This window comes from Macaca mulatta, chromosome 1 (assembly GCF_049350105.2).
Source record: "Macaca mulatta isolate MMU2019108-1 chromosome 1, T2T-MMU8v2.0, whole genome shotgun sequence".
NCBI lineage: Eukaryota > Metazoa > Chordata > Mammalia > Primates > Cercopithecidae > Macaca > Macaca mulatta.
In genome coordinates this window covers 179,225,017-179,244,707 of record NC_133406.1, presented here as the reverse complement: position 1 = coordinate 179,244,707, position 19,691 = coordinate 179,225,017, and the positions used below count along the sequence as shown (strand labels likewise).

General features: G+C 38.1%; 1 protein-coding gene across 13 annotated transcripts in view; it reads left to right on the top strand.

The window, feature by feature from the left end:
- The window catches only part of NFIA (nuclear factor I A), a 597,699-nt gene that overhangs the window by 548,798 nt on the left and 29,210 nt on the right, over positions 1-19,691 (top strand). For 8 of the 13 annotated variants that reach the window (XM_001084362.5, XM_015140952.3, XM_015140912.3 and 5 more), the window contains one exon: positions 12,240-12,331. The exons of the other annotated variants lie outside the window; for them this stretch is intronic. In XM_001084362.5, coding sequence (XP_001084362.2) covers positions 12,240-12,331 — 92 coding nt within the window. The remainder of the gene's footprint in view (positions 1-12,239; positions 12,332-19,691) is intronic. 13 annotated transcript variants of the gene reach the window in all.

The window sequence follows — 19,691 nt, the reverse complement described above, 5'->3', positions numbered from 1 at the left end:
TAACCCAAAGCTCCTTTTTTTTTTTTCAGTGAAAACGCAATGGCAGAAATATAGAGGAAGATGTTAGTAGTTGTTTGTACTTCAGTATGAATTGGTTTCTGTTCCAGAGAGTGCGTCTTATTAGCAGGTAAAGGAAGAGAGCAGAAAGTTTGAGGGGAGACATAAGGACTGTGTTTCCTCTGTCAGAGAAGAAGCAGTAGATTTTAAGAAAGAATGAAAAAAAGGAGTTAGTGGCTTCCATTCACGGAACTTTTTTTTTTCATTAGTGATGCCTGGACTATGTTACTGTTCTTTTTCTTAATTTTAAAATTTTACATTCAATAAAATTCACTCTTTAATGTACAGCTCTGTGAATGTTAATAACATTCTTGTAACCAACACCACAGACAGGATACAGAACAATACCCAAACTCTCTCATTGTTCTCACCTACTCTTAGTTTAATGTCTGATGTCACTTAGTGCCAGGGAGCTTATTTTACTTTGCTCGATTTCCACATTGATTTTAATTCCCCTATCAGTGCTGCTGCTATCCCATCATGTTTCAAAAATTGAGAGATTATGAAAGAGACCCAAATACATACAGTATTTTTTTTTTTTTTTTTTTGAGACGGAGTCTCACGCTCTTGCCCAGGCTGGAGTGCAGTGGCGCGATCTCGGCTCACTGCAAGCTCCGCCTCCCGGGTTCCCGCCATTCTCCTGCCTCAGCCTCCTGAGTAGCTGGGACTACAGGCGCCGCCACCACGCCCGGCTAATTTTTTGTATTTTTAGTAGAGACGGGGTTTCACTGTGGTCTCGATCTCCTGACCTTGTGATCCGCCCGCCTCGGCCTCCCAAAGTGCTGGGATTACAGGCTTGAGCCACCGCGCCCGGCCCAGTATTTTAATCTATGGTAACAGTGGCATTTTATATTAGAGGAGCAAAAAGGGTTAGTCAAGTATATTGGGAGAGTCTGGAAAAAATATTTCTTGCATCAAGATAAATTTCAGCTGGAACCAAAAATATGATGTTAAGCCATAAAATAGCACAAGAAAATACAGGATAAATTTTTATAATGTTGGAGTAAAGAAGGGCTTTCTAAATAATGCCCAAAAACCAGCAGCCATGAAAGGAAAGTATCCAAAATTTATGCATGGAAAAAACACCATGAGTAAAGTCAAAAGACAAAAGATAGAAGAAAAAGTGTAAACATACGTGACGGGGCTAAATTATCTAACATAGAAATTATTTTTAAAAGTGAGTAAGAGAAAGACCAACAATCCAATAGAAAGACGAGAAAAGGATATAAACAGAGAGAAAAGGAAAACATTTAAAAGACACCTCTTTCATGTAGCATGAGAGCAATACTGGTTAAAACTTGAATGATATTTTCATCTATTATATTAACAGATCAAAAGGTGTCTTAACACAATATTGGTAAGTATGTGGAAAACAGACATTCTCTTATGCTGTTAAAGGACTGTAAATTGGTTCAACCTCTTCAGAGGACATTTTAGTTTTATATATATATAAAATTTAAATGTATGTAATAAACTTTATAACACAAAAACATTAATGTTTAAATTTTGTCCCTATATTAGTACATATATAAATTTTACTTGTAAGCTGTGCATACTTGGTTTGGACATATGAACAAAACTGTACATAAAGTATTGATTGCAACATGGATTACAATAAGAGACTGGTAATAACTGAAACACCCACCAAGTGAGTACTGTACCTTAGGAACTCTTTAAAAATAAAAAGATAGGTCTATCTCCGTGAATTCATGGACTGATCGTTGAGTTATATTGTTATATTAATTCAGCAAAGGAGAGTGCTAAGAAATGTGTATGGAATGCTGCATCGGAGAGGGGATGCATGTACAAATTGGATTGTATGTGGAAGGATAGAAACTAATAGTGGTTTACTCCAGGGAAAGGGACAAGGTTGTTGGCGGACAACTTTTTGGTGCCTTATCCAGTGAGAAAGATATTGCTAAGTTTTCAATCCTCCTTTTATATCAAATATTATGATTTCTTTATTCTTAAAAATATTTGTCTAGTGATCTAATAATAATCTTGTTTATACTAAAATGATGACAGTGATCAAAACTACATACTCACACATGGGGGAGTTCATAAAATCCTTGGCAATTTTTATACATCTAGCTTTTAGCTGTACTAACCTGAACTTTTGGAGTGATTCCAAAAATGTGTGATTTTTCTAGTAATGAATAATACTCTTTTCCCCCTCACAGAGCGCATGGGGTTCAGTGTAAGGTGAGCATTTTCATTCACAGTAGCTATTAGTTGGTTACAGGTTCTGCCTTACGAACCCATTAAATATAAATGTACTTGTACTATCTTATAACATAATTTGTTATAAATGCTTTTTAGAGCATTTTAATTTTGTGTAGTCTAATATTTTAGTGTTTAAATTTTTTAAATGGAAAGAAAGAGAATTATTAAAAATCAAGCATTTTGATAGGTATTTTCATATGCATTACCTTAGTTGCATTTGTTATTATAAATCTGCACCACTGGAATTGTTAGCTCTTTTAAAGAAGATGAAACTGAGCAAAAGTTCAGATCCCAGTCTGTTGGACTCCAAAGCCCAGTATTTTCTACTCTACCAGGACACGTGTTATGTTTAGAGATGTCATATCATGCAGCTTTCCCTTGAAAATCATAAAACGCCCCATTAAAAATGCTTTACATTGCATCAAGAATAACACCATCTTGGGTACGTTGAAATAGATGAAAAAACGGAAACCAAAGCAGGAAAAAGATTAAGAGATAAGCACTGCAAAAAAAGAATAGGAAGAAGAACAGAACTTTGGACAATTCCATTCATTTGGGTTGTCATAACCCAGTCAACTCTTGTGTTCACCTTAGTTTTTTATTGTTTCAGATGACAGATGAGTTTAAGTCTCTATTTATGAAGATAATATATGGCATTTTAAGAAATTTGCAAAATACAGAAAAGCATAAAAAAGAAAATTATATTCTCCCATTATCAACTATTAACATTTTGGTCTTGTTTCCTTATCTTTTGTGTGTGTGTGTGTGTGTGTGTGTGTGGGTGTGTGTGTGTGTGTACACATATAAGATGATTGCGACCATACTGAATATAATATTTAGTATGCCATTAATTCAAATTTTATGCCTTTCTTACTCAAAAAAAAGTTAAGAAATGGGATTTTAAATAATTTTTACCTTTATTTCCACTATAGAACATTAACTTTTCTTCCAACCTATGAAGTATGCTGCAGCATATCCTTAGACATATTTTTGTCCCCAACTCTAATAATTTTTTTAGGATATAGTTCTAGAATTGGAATTGCTAATACAAACAGTATGAACATTCCTCTTGATACACATTACTGCATTGCTTTCAGAAAGGTTGTGCCAATTTGTGTGTTTTCAGATTGCATACGAGTATGATCATAACGTTAACCCTTGAGAAGTTTGGGTGTTATCATTTTTAGTTGTTGGAAGGCAGATGTGTTGGGGATATAATGTCCCTTATCAGATATTAGAATCAGTAGTCCCTGATGAAATGATTTTAGTGTTTTTCTTTACTCGTATTAATTATATTAAAATTGGAATTCTAGGGATTTCCCATCCTATTTGCAAAGCCTCTCCATAGGGATCACCCTTTGGACTGTTCCTGTGAAGACAGTGACCTGTTGGACATCACAGAGGGGTAAAGCCTTAGTTGAAGGGCTGGGAGATTGGAGTAAATAATGTCCATTATACTGGACTCTATATAGAGAAGTTCAGAGAGGTTCAGACTTGCCAAGATCACATTTCTAGTAAGAGATCTAATGAATTCAATCCAGGATTTGATGGTTTTTAAAATTTATTTTCTATTGACTGTGTTGCACTGTCTCCAAAAAAAAGTATTATTTGAGATTTTTAGGTTCCATTTGTGTTTAAGATTAAAAATTACTAGAAGTTATTTAAAAATCATCCATAATCTGGCTGGGTACAATGGCACACATCTGTAATCCCAGCACATTGGGAAGCTGAGACAGGAAGATCACTTGAGCCCAGGAGTTCAAGACCAGCCTAGGCAATATAATGAGACAGTGCCTCTACAAAAAATAAAATTTTCCAGGCGTGTGGCACACATCTGTGGTCCCAGCTACTCGGGAGGCCGAGGCAGGAGGAGGATCACTTGAGCCCAGCAGGTCAAGGCTGCAGTGAGCCATGTTAAAGCCACTGCACTCTAGCCTGGGCAACAGAGCAAGACCCATTTCAAAAAAGAAAAAAAAAAATCATCCATAATCCCAGACTTCAAAGATAATCACCCTCTGTGCATATTTTCCAGTCATTTTCTGTGCATATTTTAATCATAATTGATCATGATATATGTGTGTATGTGTGTATTATACAGTTTTGTAAATGATTCTTATTTCATCTTATAAACACATTACAATGTCATTAACTATTATTTTAAGATACTATTAATGGCTGCAAAATATTCCAATGTATGGATGAAGCATTAACTTATAAGTTGGTTCCAATTTGTTGCTCTTATAAGTAGTGACGTAATGAACATCTTGTAGCATAAACCTTTATCTGTATTGTTAGTATTTGTGGAGGATAAATTCCTGAAGTAGATTTCCAGAGTTGCACTGCCTTTTGAGAGGCTGCAGAAGTCTTTCAAGAGGGAGCAATCCAATATATTGATCAAAGTTTCTTTTTTTAGCAAACCCCAGCCAAATCCAGGGTTTATTCCCTGTGGCTATTTAATATAACTTTCCCCTGTCCCTACCCATATACATGGTTGCTTCTGATCAATAAATATTTTCTTTCAATTGAGCAACACACAGCATACACATAAAAATAAATGACAGTCATAGAATTTGGATTCGCCATCAGAAATAAATTTAAATGAACTGAAACGAAGTTGTATTCTTAACCTTTAAAAACTATTATGAGAAAGAATGTTACAGGCAGTTCAAACAGACAGACTGTGGGCCAGGTGCAGTTGCTTGCCCCTGTAATCCCAGCACTTTGGGAGGCCATCACAGGAAGATTGCTTGAAACTAGGAGTTCCAAACCAGCCTGAGCAACATAGCGAGACCGCTACCTCTGCAAAAAATAAAAGTAAAAAAATTAGCTGGGCACCGTGGCACGTGCTTGTAGTCCTAACTACTAGAAAAGCTGAGGTGGGAAGATCACTGGAGCCCCCAGGAATTTGAGGCTGCAGTGAGCTGTAATGACACCACTGCACCGTACTCCAGCCTGGGTGACAGAATAAGACCCTGTCTCTAAAAAAAAAAAAAAAGATTGGCTACAGGAAACACTCATTGCACTCATTGTAAAGTGCCTTCTTCTTGCACAGATTTTGGTCACATAAGGTCAAATCATCTCCAGTTGAAAGGTCTCTCTGGTCTCCTCTCTGTGTGCACATTATAGCATGAATTGTCTTGCACCTCCTTTTCTATACTTTTTACCCCAAATTCTGAGATAGCTTGACCTCCTACTGCCCTTAGGATCCTTAATACAAACAGAAATACCCACAGAGCAAAGCCATCTGGCCAGACTATTTCTTTTCATGATTTTTGTGAGTTCTTGGCACCTTAGACATGCCATGCAAATAGTTATCATACACGTTAAGCAATGTTAATATATTAAAGTTAGAATTCATTAGCTTTTCAGGAAGGAAGCTTGTGGGCATGTTGTTCTGTAATAATTGACTAGCGATAAGGAGGCTTTCATTCTGTGCCCTGAGGGTTGTGAGTTTTTGTTGTTGCTGTTGGTAACTTGTTTGTAAAGACAAAAGATTTGCAGAAATAATAGGATGAGGTAGCTGTACAGATGTGATCAAAATAATAGAAATTCGGCGTAGTTGTCCTCTAGATGCTAAACATCTGGATAAAAACAACATCCATTCCATCTTGTGGGGATTTTGAAACCTCTGAATATTGGATCATGTGTAAGTAAGGCCTGTAGATTTTTAAAAGGCTGTTTCTCTAGCTATATAATGATATTAATAATACTAGCCCAGGCCTTGTAAACTTGTCAATACCAATTGATTTCTTTGAAGGAGAAACATTCCGATATTTTTCCAGCATTTCTTTTGTGACCTTGTAAGAAATAGTGCTGGTCAGATTTTTAAGTGAGTTCAGTTGTAATGGTTTCATTTAGAAATTAGCCAATCTATTTTCTAACAGTTTCTGCCTTTTTTTTAGACACGAAAGTTTTCTCACAGGGCCTTTTTTTTTTTAATAGCATGACAGTGCAGTTAAAAGATTTGGGAAATTATTTCAATGAGGTATTTAGCCACCTCCCTGTTTCAGTTTGCAACTGAATCCTTCTTAGGCACATTTCCTTTACTGCCAGGAGTCACTGATAAACATTTAATAAAACTGCAATTTGAATACCCAGGATTCTGTTTAAGTCTATATTCCTGAACTTGTTTTGATTACTTTTGTCTAATAACTGGCAAATTTTGAGCAGGTAGTAGAATCATATAGTAAGACTATTTTGAATGAAATTGAATTTTCGACTAGCTTTAGAGGGAGGCTCCCACACATGAATATGTCTGAGTTTCTGAAAATGAGGGAACACATGAAGGTGCATCTTGATATTTGAGATGAGCAGAAAAGGTTTAGAGTGGAGGAATGTCTAGTTGCCTTAACAGTGATTAGAATTGAAATTTGGTGTCTGTTTATTTTGTAAATTATTTCCTCCTCTAAAAATAAATTCAACAGGCTTCTTCCCCGTCATTTGAAACATTCAGGTCCCTGATCATTGAAATGCTACCTTTCCTTGCTGTATGGCAAAATGTAATTTGCAAGTTGCCTGTTTTCTCCTTTCCCTCTGCAATTGCTAGCTCCATTCCCTGCCTCTGTTCCTCCAATTGTGCTGTGCCCTTGGTGGCCTCAGTCCACTGGAACCTGTCAACCAACACATCTTTCACAGCCCATCCCAGAAGCCCTCTCCATCTCCCCTGTAAAGCTTGTCCTGTTCCTCCTGCCAGTGTCACTTTTCTGTCCTTTACACCCTGCAGAGTTTTATTTATATTACTTTTAGGCACTCGTGTTTCCATCTTCTGTACTTATCTCTCCCCATTAGGCTCTAACATGTTAGGGATAACAGTGTGTCTCACTCGCCTTTGCAGCCTCCATAGTGCTCAGTACAGAGCCTGGCACGTAGCAAGTGTTGAAATATCTCTTGGAGAGAGAGGAAAAAAATGAATCTATTAAAATGTCTCTATGATGCACTGCGGAAGCTAGACTTGGTGGATCGAGTTTAAGGGAATGAAGAGGGGGTGAATGTTTGCTACTTCCGTATATTTGGAGTCTTTGATAAAACAGACCAATTTTTCTTCAAACTTCATGTCGGTTTATAGACCAGGCTGCCAGGGTTTAGGGTACCTCATCGCTTCCTGCATCTGGAAGTAAATTCAGAACCTCAAAGCTCACCCTGCCGTATATTTTCTGCCAAGGTTCCTCACATTTTCCTCCTAGCTGCGGCCAGAGGAGCTGGCTGTCACTCAAGTAGGTCAGCCCCAGGTGAAACCAGCCACTTAGCCTCCTTCTGGGCACCCTGTGGGTATATGGAGGGCTGTTTGTTCAAAGAGCAGCTCTCCTTTCAGGTTTACCCTTTACACAGAAGAAATCTGGCTAAATTTTCTCCCTTTTCTGCCTTTCTGTGATTACATGTATTTTAGTGATTGCTAAATTTGAACTAAACCTTGAAACTAACTACCTGCTTTCAAAACCAACCCATATGAATTCACATTTTCTAGTTTGTCAGTTTTGGGGAATTTTATTAATATTATTTTTATCTTAAAGAAACATCAACTGGCTGAGTGTAGTGGCTCATGCCTGTAATCCCAGCACTTTGGGAGGCCAAGGTGGGAGGATCACTTGAGCCCAGGAGTTTGAGACCAGCCTGGGCAACATAGGGAGACCTCATCTCCACAAATAATTTTAAAAATTAAAAGGGCATGATGGCACATGTCTGTAGTCCCAGCTACTCAGGAAGTTGAAGTACAAGAATCATTTGAGCTCAGGAGGTCAAGGCTTCAGTAAGCCATGTTCATGCCACTGCACTCTAGCCTGGGCGACAGAACCAGACTCCATCTCAAAAATAATAAAGAAATATCACTGACATCGGCATAAATATTTTAGTATCTTAATATCTTCTTCTTCAGTCATATTTTTTCCAAAGACAAGACAAAAGCATCTCCACTCAAATCAGTTTGACCACGTTCTCAACACCATGTTCAGGTGTAATTGTTGAGTGAAGGCTATTACAGACTCCAAACTAATTCATCTGGAAATGCCATGATTCCTTTTTGCGGATATATCCCTTATACCTTCCCATTTGGGAAAAGCAAAAAGGAAACCTACCACAGGAGCAACAAAAACTGGAATTTGTTTGGCTAGCAGTCAGTGAGCCACATTCATTTCTGAGGACGTAGAGGCGGTTCGGTCCTCTCAGGGACATCCGCCATGATAAAGAGCAGTGCTTGGTCCCAGCACCTTGGGAGGCCAAGGCGGGAGGATTGCCTGAGCTCAAGAGTTTGAGACAAGCCTGAGCAGCATGGGGAGACCCCCATCACTATTAAAAAAAAAAAAAAGCAGCACTGATGGGTGATTCCCCCTACTAACCCTCTCCACCCCACTCCCTCGTGTCCATGTACCCCACAATGCCCCTAGAGATAATTCCTAGCATCCTCAGAGGCCCTGTCAAACTATTGTTCATAAAGAGAGAACTGTTCTTGAGCCATTCCCCAACTGATCTTAGGAAGGCAGGACCGGTATTGTCTAAGTGAAGGATTAGAGAATTAGCAATGCCTACCCTAAGAGGGTAACACAGAAAGAACGCAAATTTTCTGGATATGGGATCAAATTCTGGTCTGGAATTTTGAAATTTACTGCTGTAGTGCTGGCCAAACTAAGACTCTTGGATAATGTGAAGAAATACATTAGAGAGAGAGAGACAAAATATGGTCAGATTAGTGTGAATGAGAGCTTGCCAGAAGCTTCTTATAGGAACATTCTTCAATGTTAGGAAAATGGTTCACAGCACTATCGCTAATATAGGTAAAATGGCTGCTAAAACAAAAAGCAAACACTTTCTGTTTCAGAAGCAGCCAAATAATCAATTATTTGATTTTTAATAGTCATGTTTGCCATGAGGATTCTTATAATGAGATTATGTAGCCAAGTTGATTTCCCTGTTGACTTTATCAATAAGTCATCAAGCACTTCTGAATCTCCCCTCCAGAATTCTCAAAAATGTCCTACAGTAATCTCCCCAGAATTTTCTGGATTTTATGATTTTTCATAGCTCTACCTACAGCTTTGATTATTGCTGTTGTAAATAAGTCAAGAATTATAATTAAGAAGGATATGAATATGATATATCATAGTATACACAGTTGTATGTAATGAATTACCTTATTGCCCCTTTACTTGATATTCATGTTGTAAGCTCTTAACTGTGCATGTATAATTGATTCACTATGGTAAATGTGATTGTTTTAACAAAAAGTTTCAATTAAGGTTTTATTCAACAGTGTAATTCCCTTATTCAATTGTTTCTCTAGGAAAATCAAATTCAACTTATGTTGTATCTTTTTTGGGACTACATCCTGTTATAGGTGACCACCCTGCTGGAATAATAGAAGATGAGTCAGAATTTCATTCTTCCTTCCTTTATTTTCCCTGTGTGCTTTTCCCAGAAGCTAGCTTTCTATGGAATAAATTTGCCTGGGCACCATTTGTCCCATTGTTTCACTTGGGTACTCAAAGACTAGTAGACTTTTGTAGTTTATATATATATAAATGCAAACCCACTAGCACCTCTCTTACCATTGTTCTCTTTTTTAAAGAACTAGAATAAAATTTGGAGAAGCTCTGGTAGGCCTTGAGAGTATGAAAGGGCTTCTGGGATGTTGTAAAACTAAGACTGCAAGTTTTGTCCCATGACTGAAGAAGGGAAAGTATCTGATTGTTGGCCTCATAGAAATTTTGCATAGCTAAAGTATTTGTATGCTAAATCTTCTTTCAAATGGAGAAATTGAGGTTAAGCAAAAATAGATGATGGGATATAATATAGATACCTTTCCCGATTTAGTAAGCTTGCTATAGTGAAACTGTCTTCACAAAAAAATGACACCCCCCCAACCCCCAGAATGGCTTCTGTGTTGGGATCAGTTAGCATGCTTGTTTTGGATGTCCCCAGTATGGTAAGAATGTCATAGGAAATCCTGCTATGCGTCTATGATGAGCAGCAGGCGGGTGCACACTATTCTATTAGGGCCATCAAACATGGACTCACGTTTCAGCGTCTGTCATCAATCACTCAGCCTTCATACCTTAATATACCCTTCATTCCTTTTTGTTCCTTCTCAACCTACCTACCTATTCATGTGTGAAAGAACACTTTTTTCCCTAACCACTAACAGGTTCAACAGGTTATTTCACCTCCTAGCTGCCTCTTTATCCCTCCCACATCCTCTTTGTACTCTAAGAGCAGGGGAACACACTATCTGATAATTATACTCTATCATTTTCAATTTATAAACTTTATGTTGCTGTTTCTCAAAGCATATCAATAAAGCCATGGGGTGAATGGAACACTTAATATAGATTATTTTACTGAGCTTTTAAAAAAATTAAATTACCCCCATGCCAGTAAGTGAGAGGTACATGCAGAATGGCTAAAGGTGGAGGTATTTCTCAAATCTATTCAAATTAATCTGGCATAGCGTGGGCTAGAGACAAAATCAGTAGATCCACATTGCTAGACAGTATGACATATACATTTAGATCATTTTAAATAAAGTCATTACTGAATAGATCCTCCTTAAACAAATACTATTATCACAAAAAGTTTCTTATTTAAATGAGACATCAAGGACCCTCATGCTCAACCTCTGTTCAGTGCCATTTTAACACAGCCACGTCCACATCCACATGACCATTGCAGATCTGTTTGGGTGGCTTAGCTCTTACCAAAGACAACCAACAGGGCCTGGGCCAGATGGTGGAAATTTTATCCCTAGAGTTGTTTAATGAGAGAAACAAGAAGTATGAGCAATTTTCTGTAAAACAGAAAGCCAGAGTAAGAGGAGCAGATGATGTCAATAAGGAAAAAAAAATCTGGCAGGAATTTGATATCATGCCCTCAATTATCTGTGTTTTAAAAAGTTGCATATCCTGATTGTTTCTTACATGGTGTTTGTCTAGAGTTAGCTTAAAAACCTAGATTGTTTCTTAGATGGTATGTGTCTAGAGTTAGTTTAAAAACCTTAGGCCTTTTTAATTATTGTTAAGACATTTGAAATTTTTAAGTAACTGTCTAAAGATTCTAGCTCAGAGGAAGAATGTGAACAAATCCTTGGAGTTGGTGATAAAGAAGTGAATTGCAGGACACCAAAAGACAAAATGTACCTTTGGATTTATGAGCCAGTGAAACACCAAAGCCACTGAATTTTTTCCCACTAAAGTAGAAAGAAGCTGTTAAGTACAAATACGAAAACCAACAACAAAACTTCCATGAACCAAGAAAGGATAGTAAACTGAAGTGTGTTACCTGAGGTTCCAGTGTGATATCTTAGTTCACAAAGGGTCTTGATAGTTTATGCCTGAACAGAAAGGTCCTAGGATGAGAAGACTACAAATGTTAATATGAAAAGCATATTTTGTGCATCATAAAGGTTCTAGACACAACTGGGCCTATAAAGACATCTTATTCTGAAATGGTTTTCTACCTCCTTCCTGGAGAACCCATTAGTTCCTTCTGTAAAGATTCCTCTTCCATCTCTAGCTGTAGAGGCACAGGACCATTTCCTGATTTTTTAGGAGTGTAACGGTGTGAAAAGCAAGCTTGTAAAATGAACTGCTTTCCTCCCCTTCCTACCTAATTTCTTTCTCCCTCTGCTCTAAAGACTAGGATATCTCTTTCTGACCCCAGAGCTCATGTTTAACTCAGAAAGTATACTTTGCAAATGTCCTGCATGTTCTAATTTGTATGGTAGAAGGAGAAAATAGCTCGTCTGAGCATCAGTTTGACATCAATTTATCCCAACGGTCTTTGGAAGCCAATCCGCCTTCCCCCTTTTTTGACTATCTAAAATGCCCTTGCTAGCCAGACCCCTTTGCTAGCTACAGTGTTTGCACATTTCCTTGTTAATCAGCTGCGTCGGCTCAGAGACTGTGTGTTTTGGTGTTGTTTGTGTGTGCAATCTCGTGCCGCTTCCTGAACGCATGTGTCCCTTCCCTTCACAGCCTACTCGACACCCAGCACCTCCCCCGCAAACCGATTCGTCAGTGTTGGACCACGGGATCCAAGCTTTGTAAATATCCCTCAACAGACACAGGTGGGCCGCTCTCATCTTTTCTGTATGTGGTGCAGCTTGTATTATTCATCAGGTGCATTTTAACTTGTCTTTTGGCACAAAAGGCCGCATTTTCCAGACCCTGTCCAGTCTTCCCTTTCCTCCTGATCCCAGCCACATTTCCATGTGTTCTCAGAAATCACAGAAAACTTTGCCTGCAGTTTTTGCTTCTTGTATCGAGTGGGTAGAAGAAGAGCTGTTTTAGCTATGGCAAAAAAGGTTTCCCAGGGTTAGCTAGTGTGTGTTCCCTCTTAGGAATTCATGGCCCTGTAAATGCAAGCAGACAGAAGCAGGCCCCTACAGAACCTGAAAGTAAAACCAGTGACATCAGAGTGCATGCTGGGCATGGAGGGACCAGCCACTCCTCTGTATTCATTAGAGGGTCCCCAGGAACCTGGCAAGCTTTCTGAAAGAGAGAGGGGGAAAAGGGTGCATGAGCCCTATTAAGTTGCTGGTGTTGGTCCAGAAATAAGACGTGTTTGTTAGTGGTTACTGCTGGCCACGGGGGAGCAAGGTGCGGTGGGTGGTGAGGGGTGTGTATGAGTCATATCTGAAGCAGGTGATTGAGAGAAGAGGACTGCCCAGACATCCAGAGCTTGTCTGCCCATAGACAGTTGTGTTTTGTGCTAGTCCAGGTCAAGGAGAAGAAATCTTTTTGAAAAGTTTTGGAATGGCTGCTGTATATTGAGAAACAGTAAAAGACTTTTTAAGTTCAAAGTTAGTATAGGTAGAGGCATTTAGAGGTTTATGAAGTAGAATTACATTCACGTTTTGAAATAAACTACTCTCTGATTTCCTAATTAGAACATGACCATATTTTATCATAGTTAACCTAAGGAAAGTATTTTCTCTGTAAGATTCTTAGCACGGTGTTTGAAAACATTCTTGGAGCAATTTTGTGCACATGCCTGTGTGTGGAATCTCCAGATGCCTAATTTATAACTATTCGCCTCCGTTTATAAAACTATGGCCAGGTGCATATGAATGGAATAGATTTGCCTTCCTGGGTCCCTTTGCTCCCTCTGTAAAGGGCTTTGGTTTATTGCTATGTCGACAGCACAGGTTAAACTGCATTGTATCTGAAGCCTTCCTCACACTGAAGCAGGGTCACAGAAAGTACAGCATCAGCAGAGAAGGCAGCTGGGAGGAGAGGGGGAGCCAAAAGGGGAGAGAGAAGGTTAACTCTTGAATTTCCCACCTCTGTTGTTTCTTCTTAAACTGGCCTGCACATGGCATCTGAGATTAAAATCTCCTATTCAGTACCTCCCATAAAATTCTTTCAGTTATTTGCTTATTTTAAACATACCTTCAAATATTCAAACACTTTTCTGGTGAATTTGAAGTTGCATAATTACCTGTAAAGCATTAAAACAGAAGAACATAATTTAATTCTGTACATTTGGCGTAAGTGGCCAAGTTCAATGAGAGGGGGAGAACTGGAGATAGTGGCTCTATATTGGATGATTCATTTTCCCAAAGCACGAATGTCCTCAAGTTGCTTCATTAAGAGCCTTTAAAATGCAGCTTTGAAATGTCCTGTCTGTATTTTACATAGTATTTTTTATATAAGCTGTGATTCACAGCCCTGAAATTGTACGCTGTGTTCCATTCAATTTCTCTCTCTGTAATCGAAATGTATTATATTCCACTGTGGCTTTCCTTCACAAATGCCTCACTTAACCCAGAATCTGAGTGTTTGTAATGCTGACCACAAAAATTCAATTCTTAAAAATCCAGATTTTCCACGCATCTGGATGAATGATGTCATGTAGGCCCAATATTGGCATCTGGAACTGAATTTTTTTTTTTTTTTTTTTTTTTTTTGGTTTCTGTTAAATATTTGGCATCATGGGGACAACAACTTAAATTTTTCTTACCACAATGACACCTGCCACATTTGGCTTGAAGAAAGTCATTCCCAATTGTCTAATGAGAAACTATGCTAATAGAGTTGTCATTTTACCCCCAAAAAAAGATATCTTGAGGTAAAAATTATGTATTCTAAATATTTTAATTTTAAAGCATATATATTAACTCTTTCCTTAAATGAGGGATTATTTTCTGGAACCACTTAAAGTGTTAGATATATGTAAATGTAGATAATAAAAATAATAATATACCTGAAAAAAGAAGTTCCCTTTCAAGAGGACATTGTTCAGAAGAGGAATTTTTGACAAGAATTTTTAAAAATATAATTAGAACATGGTCTGCATATTTCCTAGGCAAACTTGTGTTTTTCTATATTGATACCCTTGATATATATAGCATGACATTTATATTAATTGAATTACAGGAAAAGTTATCTGGGGAAACAAAATTTTGCTTTCTACCTATGGAGGAATAAGAATTGAAGCGTCACCCAAGCAGATACTTAAGCTTTCTAAATGTAGAAGCAGTATCTTGTACATAAATCTATAAACAAATGCAAACTAAAATGGCCTTTCTGCTCCCAAAGACCAGTTTCCAGTGGAAATCTCTTAAAATGTCTGAAGCATCATCCTGTAGAAGATGGAATTGATGGGGTCTCTGTTTTTTCAAGTGGGTAGAAATTGAACCAATGCAGGCATCATAAGTAGGCAGCTTTCCGACTATCATGAGATCTTTTTTAAGAAAAAGAGTTATTTGATTGTATATAGCTTCTATGGGGCATTTTCTATGTACTAAGTCCATCAAGTATGTGATGCACCTAATCTTTATAGTCACCTAATAGGCTAGATCTCTATTTTATAGATGTGGAAGCTGAGACTAAGGAGACTGTTGATTTTCCCAAGGCCATACTATAGTCAGGAGTGGAGCAAGAATTTGTACCCAGTTCTGTCTGACACCAAGGCCTATGCCCTCTAACCACTGTACTATGTTACTGCCTCATGAGCTGGTGAGCTCTTTTCCCTGGGGATTTTCTAACAGACACTGATGCTCACTTCTCAGGAATACTACTGGTGGAGTCCCTGCTTTTATCCCTGAGACTGCATTAAAATCTAATCTTGAGTGTATACCCCCAAAAATGGAAAGCAAAGTTTCAAAGAGATATTTGTTTGCTTATGGTTGTAGCAGCATTCTCCACGATAGCCAAAAGGTAGAAGCAACCCAGGTGTCCATTGACAGACGAATGGATAAACAAAACATGGTGTGTACGTAGAATGGAATATTACTCAGCCTTTAAAAGGAAGGAAATTCTGACACACGCCACAACGTGGATGAATCTTGAAGACATTATGCTCAGTGAAATAAGCCAGTCACAACAAAATAAATACTATATGATTCTACGGATGTGAGGTACCTAGAGTAGTCAAATTCATAGAAATGGAAAGTCGAGTAGTGGCTGCCAGGGGCTAGGGGGAGGGCAGAATGGGGAGTCAGTGTTAAAGGGGTGCAGAGTTTCAGCTTTGCAAGATGAAAAGAGTTCTGGAGATGGATGTTGGTGATGTTTGCACAACAACATGAACGTACTGAATCCCACTGAACTGTACACTCAAAAATGGTTAAGATGGTAAATGTTACATTGTGTGTATTTCACCACAATTTTTAAAACAGAATCATTAAATAAGCTCTAAAGTCCTTTTCACCTCTTAGGAGTTAAAAATTCTGTGAAACAGTCAGGGCGAGTGGACTGTTGATCAGAGTAATCATGTGCTGACTGCTCAGAAAATCACTAATGATCATGCCCAGCACATAGTGGTTACTCCGCATACATTGGCTGAGTCTAAATGGTTCAGAAGGAACTTTACAAAATATGACTTTTTCTTATTATATTCATAATACATGTTAATTGTGGAAAATACAGATGAGAAAAAGGATAAAAATCACTTGTAGTCCTACTATTAACATTTCTATATAAATCCATCCAGAGTGTTTCTGTGCATACAAATATATTGCAAAAAGTGAGATCATATTATATACACTGTTTGGTAGCCTGCTGTTTCTTCCCCTTAACAGTATATTATGGCCTTCTTACCATGTAAATTGGAAAAATTGAATATTGGCTTTTATTGCATCTATTCATCATCTGTAATGATTGGTAGGGAAAGATAACATGGATAATTGAAAGCCATTTTTCCTCCTCTTTCGCTTGTAGTCTGTTTTTTTCTCCAGAGAATTCCTCCCTTGACTGAAGCAGAATTGCTTTCCCTTTAGCCTTGCCTTGAGCTAGTTTTCTTTCAAACTGCCTTCCAGTTGCATTGCATATCTCGCCCTGGCTTTCGGCTTTGTTCGAACATTCCTGCCTTATCTGTCCCATTCTTTTGCCTCACTTGTCTGCTACCTCTGCTACCATCATTTGCCTCTCGTTTTTCTTCCTCCTTCTCCATATCGTTTTTCTTCCTCCTTCTCCATATCGTAACTGATCATTGCGATGAGAGGTGGCTACCTCCTTACAGCCTTTAGAACAACCATCAACACTGAGAAACTGTGGCCGCTTGTCCCACCTTGAATCTCTTATTTTTCAACATTGTCCCGTGACAGCTGATATTAACCTATAGAAAGGTCTCTGGGGTATACAGTATTTACTTCACTTTAGACACTGTTAACGTGCCCTGCACGCCCACTGAATGATATAATGTAATGATAGGGAACCTGCCATTGTTTCAAATAGCGGAAAGCCAATGGCCATTTCAGTTGCATCCCATAACTTAATCTGATCCCTGAAAATGAGAACCATTAAGAGGAGGCATTTATTTAAAGAAAAAAAAAGTTAATATTTCATCATCAGGTAATAAATAGAAATACCAATTTCCACGCAGGAGGACTGAGCAAAGAACTCATTTTGATTCAGGTTCTAGTTTAATCAAAAGGTTTAAATAAAATGCTTCACCTGCAGAACTCCAATGAGGACTAATTCTTTAAAATGAAAAATGAGTGCAAACAATATTAAAAACAGGCATTTCCTCCTTACCACCCAAATCTATCACTGTTTTGCATCAACAGAATCGTGGTATCCGAAATGCTGTTTAAAACCAAATTACCATTCAGACTATTAGAAGAATCACTTGGCATGGCATGGGCCCGATTTGTTGACAAAAAGGCACAGGTGCTATAACCTTTGCTTAATAAATCATTTAGCTGCCTGACTTGCAAGCAGTATGGTTGCCTTTGCCTCATGAAATTTACAAATGCATGCACAAGCCACACACTTCACTGTGTTGGAAGCCGGCTGATCTGGTGAGGTCCCTGCATAGCTAAAGTATGGTCATGACACCCATTGTCTGCCTCTGGTGGGGGTGCACCCAGAATGGGAGAGGTAGAGATCATGGAGAGCATTTTGAGCTGTTGCCATTCTGTGTGTCATATTCCTGAAGCTCTACCTGAGAAACCAAAGCTTAGGCCATCTGTGGAACTCTTCGTAAGTTCCTTTCTTCAATCATTTAGTGTTTACTTAATTACTTAATATAGCCTCAACACCTACAAAGTACAGGGAATAAAAACTCTCCCCGAGTTGTTCGAAGTCTAGCAGAGGAAACATATGTGAAGAAATAATAGTAATGACAACATCAACATCAATAATGCAGTGTAATACCAGTACTATAAGGATTTGTCTAAGAGGCTTTAAGACAGCAGAGTTGGGTATAAGAACTTTCCAAAGAGTGGAAGCAGCAGAAGAGGCTGGATAGTTTTTCTGTCCTTGTCCTTGTCTAGCTTGGGCCTAATGATATAGTTCTTGTACACTTTTCCCTGCTTTTAACTTTTGCCAATCAGATGGTAGATCGTGTTTTAGCCCATCCCAATAAGAGAGACATGTTCAGTTCCATCTTCTCTGGACCAGATAAAATTAGACTCCTTTACTGCTGCACAAGGCTCAACCAGTAACCCCTTCACCCCTCATTTCCAAGAAACACCCCCTCCTAGTGGTACATCCTCACTTGCCCACCCAAGCTCACTTGAGATTGCATTTGAGTTAGCTGAAGCCATTCCCGGGCTCCTGCCCACCCTGACAGGAGCTGCCTGGGTGTAGAAGGTTAGTTAGCACACAGAAGTTCAAGGAGCAGCTGGAGAGTTACAAAGGCAGGAAACTCAGATTTCCTTAGAGAAAAAAAAAATTATATATATATAATTTATATATATATTTATTATGTAAGATATATTTTAAAATTTATTATTGTAGCAAATGTATATTATTATGATAATAAATAATAATTATAATTATTAAATAAAGAATAATAAATATTTATTCATTATTATATATAATAAATAAATTTATCTCTCTCTCTCTCTCTCTCTCCCACCCTGCAACCCTACTTCATCTTCTAATTAGAAGTGGATTTGAGCATTTCAGTTTCAAGCCCACACAGCTGAAAAATCCCAAGATTAGAGAGGAATGGCAGATAAAATTCCATTTTCTCCTGACTTTGAGCCAAGTTCAATGTCTTATTGGCCAAATGAGTATTCTGCAGCACCCATGCATGCTAGGTTCTGTGTCTACACTCGCTACAATACTCAAGAGCCCTCTAAAGTTGGTGCTACATCTCCATTTTACAGATGAGGAAACTGAAGTCTCAGAAGAGTACATTTGTCCCTTGGTAATTGAGGTAGCTGAGATTTGAACCAGTCTCCAAAACTTATGTTTTTCCCAAATACTTATCTGCATCCCCAATTGTTTGTAGTGAAAGGTTACTGACTATTTTCTCTTTAAAAGAGTCTAAGATTGACTCACACTCTTATATCAAGGAATCAGAAGCCTTGAGGTTAGTCCCAGTGCTGCCTGGCTCCAGTGGGACTGTGCTGAACTTGGTTCTTCTGAAGATCTGCCCCAGTCTCCTGCTTATGTCTCTGTAAAACCAAGACTGAATTCATTCTCTCATCCTGCCTGGGAAGAAGACCTTTACTAATGATATTAGTCTGCATCTGTGAGAACAGCTAGCCTTTGTCCAGAGACCAGATAGCAGAGCAGCTAAGATAACTCCTTTATTTTCAGATTTTAGTTGAAGCTTTATTCCATCACTTAGAAGCATTCTCTGTGTTTTATTTTTGTTGTTGTTGGGTTTTTGGTTTTTTTTCACAGTAATTCAATTTATCTAGTCTAGTTTTTTTTAACTGTAAAATAGTGAAAATAGTGAGATATAAATGTGTGTGTATATATATACACACACACAACCCTATGGTTTTGAGTCTTAAATTCTGTTAGTGTAAAAAAAGTGTTTAACACCTAATGAACACCTAACAAATGATAGCTTTCATTGTTTGGTTAATAACTAAACTCTTACTTTCTGGATTACAAAGTATTTTCTCATTCGATTATAAGAGTTAACCTTTGAAGTAGGCAGAGCTATTATTATTGTTATCCCCACTGTATAGGTTAAAAAAAACTGAAGTTTAAAGAAAGGAAGTGACTTTCCCAGAACCACATATC